General features: G+C 40.3%; 1 protein-coding gene across 1 annotated transcript; it reads right to left on the reverse strand.

The window, feature by feature from the left end:
- Window positions 1-1903: 1903 nt before the first annotated feature.
- On the reverse strand, window positions 1904-2863 carry Or51g1 (olfactory receptor family 51 subfamily G member 1). Its single transcript, XM_075975148.1, has one exon. It carries the CDS (start codon window positions 2861-2863, stop codon window positions 1904-1906), a length of 960 nt encoding a protein of 319 aa, XP_075831263.1.
- Window positions 2864-11755: the final 8892 nt, after the last annotated feature.

Consider the following 11755-nt stretch of genomic DNA (forward strand, 5'->3'; position numbering starts at 1 on the left):
TTTTTAAATAAGGCAATTTTGGGTGTGTTTCTAAGCACTATTTTATTAGATATATGTAATATTGATTACAATAGTTGATCTCACTGCTTATTGTCTCTGAAAGGCTTATGTAATAACTGGAAAGGAAATAATGCCTTTCATGGTTGTAGATGTTGTTAAATAAAAATAATTTGAGAAAATTACAATAAAATGATTATTTTTGACATTTTATTAGATGAACATTATGATCATTTTAAAATTACAAGCATATCTTTTAGTTAGAATTAGGATTAATAACTTCCACTAAAAGATTAAAAATTCAGAGCCATTCAAAACAAGACATGGTGAAAATAATAATAAATTAATTAATTTGTGGAGTTAGAGTTCCCATATACCTCAAGAGCAGTGTAGAAGGATTAGATATGAAGATCAGTGCCAGAGGCCATAATATACCCAAAGACCTGAGTTCTAGCTCCAGAATTGTTAAAAAGAGGAAAAAGCAGTAGCTACTAGGTACTACCATGCAGGCCACTCTGTGTAAGAATAAAGGTGTGAGAATAGGGGTAGCAAACATAGCAAACATGCAGCAATGTTGTAAGACCTTTTTTGGAGTTGACAGCTGTGTCAGGGCTAAGCTCATGTGAAGCTGCTGTAGGCAGAAAGATGGGTGTTTGCTTGTTGGTCAGGGAGGACTAACAAACTTCTGATTCAAAGCTGTCCTATCTATGGAATTCTGATAATTATGAGGATGCAATATATCTCAAATGGTGGGAAGTGATCACTTGATGGTCTTAGGCCTTCATGAGAACTGAAGGAACAGTCAGTATAAATAAAGACAAGCTGAATTCACCGGGCATTTGCAGTAATTAAATGATGATTGACTAGAAAGTATTTGGGCCACATGAAGGGTGAAACCCCTTAGGATGTATGTTCATAGGAATCTATATATTTTAAGTGTGTAGGCTCTATATTTATATTGCTACATGTGCTTATGGATACCATGCAAGCATATCTACTTTCATAGTTTTATATTCTGTTGCCTTCCCTACAACAGAGGACCAGAACCTAAAACTGATCATGCTTTAAAAGTGGTAAACCTTCTTATAGTGTTGTTATTTATCTACTTTCTCTTTATAATGAAATGTTACATCTTTTTGTTTCCATTACAATAGCTTCCTTTATTGCATCTGGAATTAAGACACTGGACAGACAAAGATTGTTGAACCAAACCTTTATAGTTCTCATGACTTTAAGTGAAGTTTATGAAGACGATACTTTGTTCTGTGTCAGTATATGAAATACCACAGTTTGTTGTTTATTTATCTAGACAAACGTGATAATAAACAAACTGACACAAACTGGGCAGCAACACCATACATACCAAATACAAATAAGCAAGGCGCACAAAACATACAAACATAGAAACAACAGTAGTGTGAGTGTGCCTGTGCAAATAAGAGATACCCTCACGAAAATTCACCACTGTGGATATGGGTTCAGGTATGTACAAATGAATAAAATTTGTCATGATAATAAGTCAATAAAATGCATCAAAATGTAAATTAAAAAGAACCACTAGTTAGATTCCATAGACAGCAAGGATTGAAGGAGGAAACATGATAGTTTTCACTTTCTCACATTATAAACCGGTAAACATGGAGAATTATATATTTGCTAAGTACTATTAGAGATTTCCATGAATCTCCTCATTAAACCTTTGCAGCATCCCCATGGGAAGGGGAATTTATTTCCATGTTCTTTCGATTGTGAAAACTAAAGAGATGGAGAGGTGGGTAGCTCCCTCAATGCCACACAGACTGTCAATTGCACACTTACTATTTTAGAGTATTTTCCCACAACATAGCTGAACCTATAAAAAAAAGTGCTCTATATGGCCAAACTTTTTCTTCAATTTAACCCAATTCTACTGAAAACACCTAGGTGACTTTACAAACTCAAACTTCTTCATAATACGCTGGCGTATTTGCTTGGTCTTGATGCTGTAGACAATGGGGTTCATGAGGGGTGGTACCAACAGATACACATAAGACATCAGAAGGTGTACAATGCGGGGAAGATGCTCACCAAAACGATGAACAAGGGATAAGCCGATCATGGGGATGTAGAACAGCAGCACTGCACAGATGTGAGAGATGCAGGTATTGAGGGCACGGAGGCGCTCCTGGCGGGAGGCTTTGCCTAGTACAGCATGGAGGATGAGGGTATATGAGAGGAAGATGAGCAGGGAGTCCATACCCACAGTGCAGGCCACAACAAAGAGTCCGTAGATATGGTTGACAATGATGCTGGAGCAGGCCAGTTTCATGATCTCCAGATGCAGACAGTAGGCGTGGGCGAGCACATGAGAGCGGCAATAATGAAAGCGCTTAAGTAGAAATGGTAACGGGAGAATGAGGAGTGCACTTCGCAGCACTGAGCTCAGTCCCATCTTCACGATCCTTCTGGGTGTCAGGATGGTAGAATAGCGCAGTGGGTTGCAGATTGCCACATAGCGGTCCAAGGACATAGAGAGCAGAACAGACGACTCCACTAAAGACAAGGTGTGAATGAAGAAGAGCTGGGTAAAGCAGGCAGGGATGCCGATCTCTCTGGCATCAAACCAGAAGATTCCCAGCACGGTGGGCAGTGTGGAGAGGCAGAGCCCCAAGTCTGTGAGGGCTAGCATGGCCAAGAAATAGTACATGGGCTCATGGAGGGTGGCATCAGTCCGGATGACATGGAGAATGGTCAGATTCCCTAAAATCACTGTCAAGTAGATGGAGAAGAAGGGAATGGAGATCCAGCCATGGAGGTCTTCCAGACCTTGAAAGCCTGTCAGAAAGAAAGTGGCCTTTTGGAGACTGCTGTTGTAAAAGATGACCATGGCTTTATGATCTTATATCCGCCAACCTAAGGCATAAAATATAGTCCACATAAATGAGTGACAGTGCTGAATCCCCTGTCATCTGAATGTTCAGGGCTAGGGAGTCAGGACAAACATGCAGGTGGGGAACTTCATCTATCGTACCCTTTCTACAGTGGCAGAGTGGGTGATCATAGTGGATCTCTATAGCCTATAGATTCTATGCAACTTAGCCTCCAGTGTTGATCTCTCTGATATTCAATGAGATAACCTCATATAATACTTTGTGGCATGTTTATCCTTTAGAAATATTTTCTATTTAATAACTGAAGCACTCATAATTGCTCATATGCACGATAAACTCAAACTAAAAGGTGCCATGCAGAATTATCTACTAAAAATGGAGCAGAAAATGTGAGCATCAACTATGCACAAAGAACAGAGGAAAGGGAGCCTTAAATCTATTGCCTAGACTCTACTGCCTAGAACTCAGCTCAGAGTGAGCCATGTGTCTTAGCTAGGATTGATATGGCATCTTGGCATAGTTGCCTGTAATGGCTGAACAGGTTTTTCTTGCTATTCCTTCAGAACCAATGCATTGAAAAGCAGTTGTGTCCTATGCACAGTGTACAGGGACTAGTTACTATCCATCACCGCCTAGAAAGTTTGAACTGGTGTTTGCCATGTTATTATACTAGATGCATGCCAGTCAATGACGACACTCATTCTGCCACAGAAGTTCTATTCTTAGGAGCCAAATGCCAATGAGGGAACAGTGACAAAGAGATCAAATGATCCGGTTAAGTTTCCTGGCCAGGAAAGAGCTGAACATGAAATCCAAACCATGATTCCATCCAGAGTCAATGCTGTTGTTTCTCTGCACTGATGTTGCTGTTGCACAGAAAATTAGTCGTACAAGAACCAAGTAGTTCAAAATAAATTTAGTGCACAGTGAATTCCCTATTTTGGACATGTCTGCATGGCAATTGGCGATTTATATCACAATAGTAAATGAACCAAGACATAAAGTAATATTGAGGAAACACATTTGCTAGATGCAGTTAAGTTTGGGGCATATTGAATACAAGATTGAAAAGGGATTCTAGAATTTCTAGAAGCATTAATGGGGTATCTAGAATAGCGTGTGTGTGTGTGTGTGTGTGTGTGTGTGTGTGTGTGTGTGTGTATTCTTGGTTTGAGTGAGAGTCTATACTATGGGGCAGCTGCCATCTGTATGGAAAAATTGGTAGGAGATACAACGTAGAAATCAGAGTTTGGGGCTTATGTCATAGCTCTGGAAATGCTAAAATAAAGATGGTACATAAAATTAGATTAATTTTATTAATGGATATAGTAGAGAATCACAAGGAAAAATGAGACAATATAAATAGGATCTGGTTACTGCCAGTAATTGTATAAAAGATGAAGAAGGTTGTTTTAAAAATACTGTAGTGTGAAGTCCGTAGTGACTCACAGAAGGTTTTTATAAATTGGAGATATAAAAGAATTTGTTCTTGTTGGATTTTAGAGATTAAGAGAAAAGTGAATATTCTTTATGATTTTTTTCGTTGAAAGAAATCTGTAGTGTGATATCAGAAACATTTTAAGAAAAAAGTATAGGAAGTTAATGATAGCCTAACTTTCTTTCAAAACTCTTCTTTTTTGAAATGCAGAAAGACATAGAAAATAATTAAAGCATATAATTCTCTCTCCATCTTTGCCACTCATAATTTAAATTAAAAGAAGCAATAATGAAAAATTTAATTTTATAATTACCCCATTATTTTATAATTCTTAACAAAAAATAAGATCACTATAAGGAAAGAAAGCTAGGGTAAATAGTATGAATGAAAGAGAGAAGTGAAGGCTTGGGGAAGGAGAAAGTGAGGAGCAGAGAAATGAATAGGGATTTGGAAAGCCTAGTGCCAATAGCTGGACCATGGTGCAAAATCATCCTGAGAATGAGAATGCTGATCAGAAGAGAAAATGGCAAAATGGAAATCTGCCACCAATTAGAGAGATGTACAGATTCTCAGTAAAGTTTATGCTCGTCCACCCACTCCAATTCATTTCAGAGTCTGAGAAATAAGGGCTATCAAGGGGCCATCTTTATCACCCCTCCATCTTCAGACACAGAGGGTGTTTCACCCAAGACATTCTATTCTCTTATGACCTTGATTTCCAAACATTTTCCTTGCATCTTTTATTTTTGTTATTAGGTATATTCAATTATGCCATGGGAGAGCAGGGAACAGAAAAAGGAGAGGAAATCTTGGCTCACACCAAAAGGACAGGTTGGCTTCATCCCTGGAGCTCTCAACTCTGGCATGGGCATGGAACCTAGTTACAGACTTGCTGCATAAATTTGTAAGTAAATGAGAAAGATGGGACAGAGCAGAAATAAAAAGGAATAATCCTTAGTACTGGTCACTGTCACTTCAGATCAATCCGTCAGCTGATTCCTCTAACTCGCTCCTACAAAGGGATGTCATCCATGTCTGTAACAGAACCTGCCTCTTTTTTTGGATCGTTATATGCAAATATATCAATTTTTAAATTAATGAAGCATTTTATCATTAATTATAGTACATATTTTTTGGCTTTTGCTGTTGTCATCGATCTTTAGCGATGTCACACAACAGAGTTCTCGTTATTTTTCTTTGACTAACACAGTCCTCTCTGGTTTCCAGCATTCTCATTCTCTTACCAAATGTGAAGTGGAAAGAGCTGTTAGCCAATGACAGGCTTTCTTTCTACCTAGGGAGCTAGGCCACAGCAGAAGCAGGTGATGTGTACAAAGCTGTCTGTGTTCGTGCTCTCTTTCTCTCTCTTCTTCATCCTTGCTCCTCTCCTATTCTGTGCTTCCTCTGTCTCCTCTCATTCATTCCTTTTCCTTCTTTCCTCCTTAGTATCTACCATTTACAACATTAAAGAACTACAAAATTTCTCTCAAGGAATACCATAACCTAGTGTGGAGCTTGAATATTCCAAGTTGTTACAAAATTCACTGCAGTCATTAACTATCATAATACGAGTTTAAGGAAGAAAGGTATCGATTACACTTGCAATTTTAATGATCAAGGAACTACATTCTGACAAGAAAAGCAATGAGAGATTAAGTAGAAAAGTGAACATTCCTTTTATAAGAACATGCACAGTAGCTAAGATAGGACTATGCCTCTAAGTTTCCTGTCCCATGTTCACCCCTCAAAACCTTCTTGACTAGCATGGTGTGGGGACATGGCCAGGAGGCAGAGCTCAGTATACCATCTAGGAGTGCAGTTTTCTCTTCTCCTAACTGCTCCATGTGACTCTGCTTGTAACGTACCTGAGCAATAATAGCTGGTGAGAGAAGGGCTTGGATGGCATGCTTCAATTAAGACCTCAAATTCAAGGGCAGATTAGCTACACGAATAGTAAGCAGTTTCTGTTTGAAATGCCTGGCCCTTTTAAAGTGTCCAAAGCTTCTTCTCAGGGGACTCGGCTGTCACTAACAAGTCCCCAAACAGTTCTCATGCTGTTAACACTCAGGGAGGGGACTGGAGTCAGGATCTACAGAGGAGACCAATGTTGAAGGAATCACATTAGGATGATTTCAAGATTTGCTACTGACAGTGAAAGCAAGACCTTCTGAGAACAAGAGCCTCATATTTGGAATAACACTCCTCTTTCTGATAGTATACTTTCGTTCCATCAAACATTCTTATATGTCCAGGCATCAACTGCCAGGATTCTAGGTGAGTGATTGTAGACTGAAGCCCACAATGCAGAGACCATATGCTGAAGAGACACACTTGTGTCCCTTCCTTCTCACACTAGACAATTAGATTAGCATGACTTTTGCAATAATACTTTGCAAAGTTAATGAATTTAACAGGAATAACGGAGTCTGGAGCTGAAGCTGATGCATGAACAGATACAAAAGGCTTTAACTTTCTATGTATCAAAAGGAGTTGCTGATAAAGAACTCTGCTGGGCCTGGAAGGTGTGGGAATCATCCATCCCACACAATTGTTTTTCTTTCCTTTTCAAAGTGGGGGTTCATTAAGACTGCAATTTCTTTCAACCAGACTCAACACATCATCATCATCAATAGTAATAACAGCAGCTGCAGCAGCGACAACAGTCTGTTTTATTGACAACCATAGCAATGATAGTTGCCATTTATTGGGAGATTAAATTGCTAGGCCCAGTATAAGATATTTTAAAATAAACTATCAATTTAATTCTCAAAACAACCCTGGTTATTGTTTAGTATTATTTGTATCTTAGGGAAAAAGAAACAGAACAACCAAACTTAGCTAGATACTTCTTGAAAGAGGTACTCCTGTCATTGGAGAGTTAGTCTGTGTTGGGTCCAGGGGAGTCACACAAAGATGAGAACACCACCAAGTCTAATAAACCAGAAGCAAACTTTATTCCAGAAACCAGATCCTAGGAAAAACAAAAGCAAACTTAAAAATAAAAAATAAATAAATAAATAAAAAACACCGCAGGGCACAGAAGCTTATCAGCTAGCTGAGACCACAGCCAGAGATGTTGTTTGTTAGGCTGTGGTAAAAGGCCGGTTTCTGAACCCACTTTTTATAGCAGGGGCACCAAGTATTAGCTCTAACAAAGGAATTTTTATAATCTTGCCCTGACCCCGTGGGTCAGTCAACATAGACCCTAAGGAGGGGAGTGAGTTTTAATGTCAATGGGTAACTAGACAGCTATCATGAAATATGTTTTAGAGTAGATTACAGCGAAAGTCACTAATTGCAAGAAAACAGATGTCTTTAGCAATTAGTCAGAAAAGGGGCTGCTAGCAATACCAGAAGGTTAATAAATTAGAATTAACTGGTTCTTAGACTGAGAACAACGTAGGAGATGGCAGAAAGCTTTTCACACTATCTCAAGGTAAAACTCATACACAGACTGCCATACTTTACAACCTCCATTATCAGAGTTCATTAGTCAAATCTGTGTTTATACTTTGTCCGGTGTGTCTCCTGGCACCTCCAGACAGTGTATACTGAAGCCCCATTCCTCCCCATTAATGGTGCCAGTTTTCCATAACAAAGACAGTGCCTAACCTAGAGTTCAGTATCTCTATCTCCTAAAGGTTAACTAAGTTCACATCCTTTGTTTATCAAGGATGGCCAGAACACTACTCTCAATTTGCAGGGAGAAGCTCTGGCCTTGTAAATAAAACAGCCAATTGTAAAATGAAATGACCTAAGCTGATGGAGGTTTTCCAGGCATCTGAGAAAATGGCTCACTGTGAATGACTGATCCTTGATCTGCTGAGAAAGCTGCTGATAGTCTGCTCTCATTCTCCTTGACTTATAACTTTATATATTTTTTATTTTTACATTTTTATTTTTGGAATCTATATTTTTATTTTCTTATTTTTGGACTCTTCAGTTTGCATGACAAATGCCTCTGCTAATGGCAACATGACCTCTTATTTTTCTCTATGTTAGATTTCCTTTTGGAAAACTATATAATTGACTTAGTTCCATGCTGTGGGACAATGGTCTTTTAGCCTGTCACTTGTATTATTTTTAATAAAATGCTGATTGGCCAGTAACCAGGCAGAAAGTAGGTAGAGGTGGGGTAACCAGGCAGGAAGTAGAGGCAGGGTGATGAGAACAGGAGAATGCTGGGAAGAAGAAAGATACAGGTTGCAGTTATTACTCAGTCAGAAAGGAAGCAAGATGAGGATGCTTTGCTGATGAAAGGTACCAAGCCACGTAGCTAACACAAGAATAATGGGTTAATGTAAGATGCAAGAATTAGTTAATAAGAAGCCTGAGCTAACAGGCCAAACAGTTTATAATTAATGTAGGCTTCTGATAGAGGAAGGTCATTGGTTAAAAAACTGCTTGGCTGGCCCTCAGACGCGATAGCTCTGCTCTCTGAGGCAGACGGTGATGCAGCCAGCCACCAGGTCAGACATGCTAAATCTTTCCTGGTAAGCGCACCTCGTGGTGCTACATAGATTATTAGAAATGGGTTAAGAGACTGAAACTAATGGGCCAGACAGTGTTTAAAAGAATACAGTTTGTGTGTTGTTATTTGGGCCAGGCAGCCGGGGTACCGGGGACGCAGCCCCGCTGCTCCTATTACTACAGGCCTCCATGTGTTTCTTTGGGACTGAAAGGCTGTGGGACCGGGTAATTTAGAAACCTCTGTCAACTATTCCATTAAGGAAAACAGATTTTTAAAAAAAAAATAATTTGGGACATAACACATGATATCTAAGGATTATTTGGGTCTTAATGATGCAGTATTAGTGATGAAGGAGCACCATAAAATAAGAGAGTGGGAATGAATTAAAACCTAAGGGTCACCTGTATCCTACCAATGAATTCATTTTCTGAAACTAAGGGACCCAGGATGAAGATAACCAGGTCATTCATTGGTGAGGAACTGATCTACAGAAAGAATAGAGAAGTTGTTCGGTATATAAAACTTCTCCTGTTCTCCTGTTACATAGCATGGACAGAACTGATTGAAGCTAATGAGGCCCCATGTTTATGGGCAGTAGATGGAGTGGTCATAAAGCCAAGCAGCTGTGGATAAAAACCTTGTTCCTGATTGCTGGGTAGATGTGATGAGAAGGTTAATTAAGGTGAAACAAAAGCTGAGTTCGATATGGCTGTTCCTTTCTGAGAATATCAGGACAGAGATTATGTGTACCTCTCACCCAAGATGTGTAAGAGGTGGACACTGGGCTAGGTGAGGAATGGAGCCATTCATAGCATCACAAAGAGACCAGCTTCCCAGGAAGTTCTCCTTTGGTCTTTGTGATGCACTGAGTGTCTGGCTCTATCCCTCACCGTGCCAAAATAAATATAATAAGATAAAACAAAAACTATAACGTTGAAGTTGGACAAGACAGACCAATAGAAAGAAAAGACCCCAGGAGAAGGTATATGTTATTCTTTCGGTCCCTGCCCTGGCCACGCCTACTCCTTTTAACCTCTGACCTCGCCCGCCATTGCTTCCTCTCCCTGTGTTCTCTCCCGGTGTACACACGGGGCTCTGCCTCTCTCCTCCTCTCTTTCCCTTCTTCTCTTTCTCTTCTCTCTCTCTCTCTCTCTCTCTCTCCCTCCCTCCCCCTTTTTAATAAACATTTATGGCTATTTTCTGTGTTTATATGTCTGACCCACCGCGTGCGTGCCCTCCCGCTGGTGAGAAGCTGTAGCCGCTTGCTCGGGTGCCGGACCCTAGAGCCAGTGCCCGGTACTGCTGGGACCCGCCGGAGTTTGCTGCGGGGTGGGGGAACCCCAGGGATATTTTTTAAGAATAAGAGTATAGGAATCAGAAACTACTTGGTTTGCACACAGACTCCGGAATCCCATAGAAACATTGACAGGAAGCCTTAAACTAAGAGGACCTGGTATAGAGCTTTGCAGGTCCTATGAATGCTACTTCAGTCCCTGTGAGCTCAAATGAACTTTAGCAATGTTGATTTAGAGGGCCTTATTTATTTTTGGTGTCCTCCATCCCTTCTGGCTCTTAAATTCTTTCTGCCTTTTCTTTTGGGGTGTTCCTGTCCTCTGAGGGGAGGGATTTGATGGAGACATCCCATTTAGGGTTGAGTGTTCTGAGGTCTCTTACTCTCTGTGTAATGTCTGGCTGTGTGTCTCTACTTGCTCTCATATGGTGCAGGAGGAAGCTTCTCTGATGATAGCTGAACAAGGCACCAATCTATGAGTACAGCAGAATATCTTTAGGAGTCACTTTATCACTATTTTTTTAGACAAGTATTATTTGATTTTACCTTAGTTCAGACTCTTGGCCACCCGAGCAGTGCTGAGTATGGGTTCCATCTCATAGAATGGTCCTCATGTCAAAGCAGTTATTGGTTGGTTACTCCTACAAGCTTTGTGCCATCATGGCCCTAGCATATCTTGCAGGTAGAACACCATTATAGATAAAAGGTGTGTGGTTCACTTGGTGTTTACTTTCTCTTTTGATAGTGTACAGAGTACCTTTCTATACTGAATAGGCAGGAATATAGTGGTGAAAGCACCGGCTAGATATTCCCATGTTCAGGGAGTTGTATAGGTACAAGTGGTGTGGACCATATGGCGACCATTGCTGCTTTACAAAGTCCCAGCATTTCAATATTCCAGCCCACACTTCTCCAGCACCTTTTTACTTTCATTTTTAGTGGTTCACAGTATCAATGCCTTTCCTTTTGGGGAATTTTGTGTGGGCTTGGGTAAAGGACAGAATTGTGTACAACGTTGGCCTCCCTGAACAAAATAATTCTTTTGAAAAAAAAAAATCCCTGCCACTGTGAAATTAGAAATTCCAATATACCCCCTACTTACACCAAGAACAGGAAAGTTAGAGATTTCATAGACACACCTGATGCCAAAGAAGAAATGCCTACATTTCAGATCCTCAGCCTGAGCCCACTAAGGGCAAGAGCTCGTTAATAAACACAGAGAAATCAGAATGGTACGGTATAATGGGAAAAGAGTAAGACTTCAGGACTTTCCCTTTAGGGAACTTTATTAGGTGAACAGGCTTGCATAGTAAGACTAAGACACCAAGTCTGCTCCTCAGGATTCCTTTTCCAAGATCAGGCATTTGAGTGAGGCTCTCCAGTTCCTTGGGGGTTTGAGGAAAGTTCCTGCTTGATAAAGGGTCACTCTTCTTATCCCTAACAAAAGGAATTTGTGACCCTTCATTAACACATGACTAGTGCCTATTGTCTAGGTCAAGGCTGGTTTCCTCAATCCTTGATTTCAAGCTACTCCGCCCCCACAGAAGCAGGCCTTCTGAACAGTGGTGTTATCTTCAGCACTGGGGCCTTGTGTCAGTTTTTGGAGAGTGATCCATGCTCTTGGCAACAGCCTAGGTTGTTTTCCCAAACAACCTGTGGGGTGCCTTTGGAGAGGTTGTTCTAAAATT

This window comes from Microtus pennsylvanicus, chromosome 5, assembly GCF_037038515.1.
Source record: "Microtus pennsylvanicus isolate mMicPen1 chromosome 5, mMicPen1.hap1, whole genome shotgun sequence".
Classification (NCBI taxonomy): domain Eukaryota; kingdom Metazoa; phylum Chordata; class Mammalia; order Rodentia; family Cricetidae; genus Microtus; species Microtus pennsylvanicus.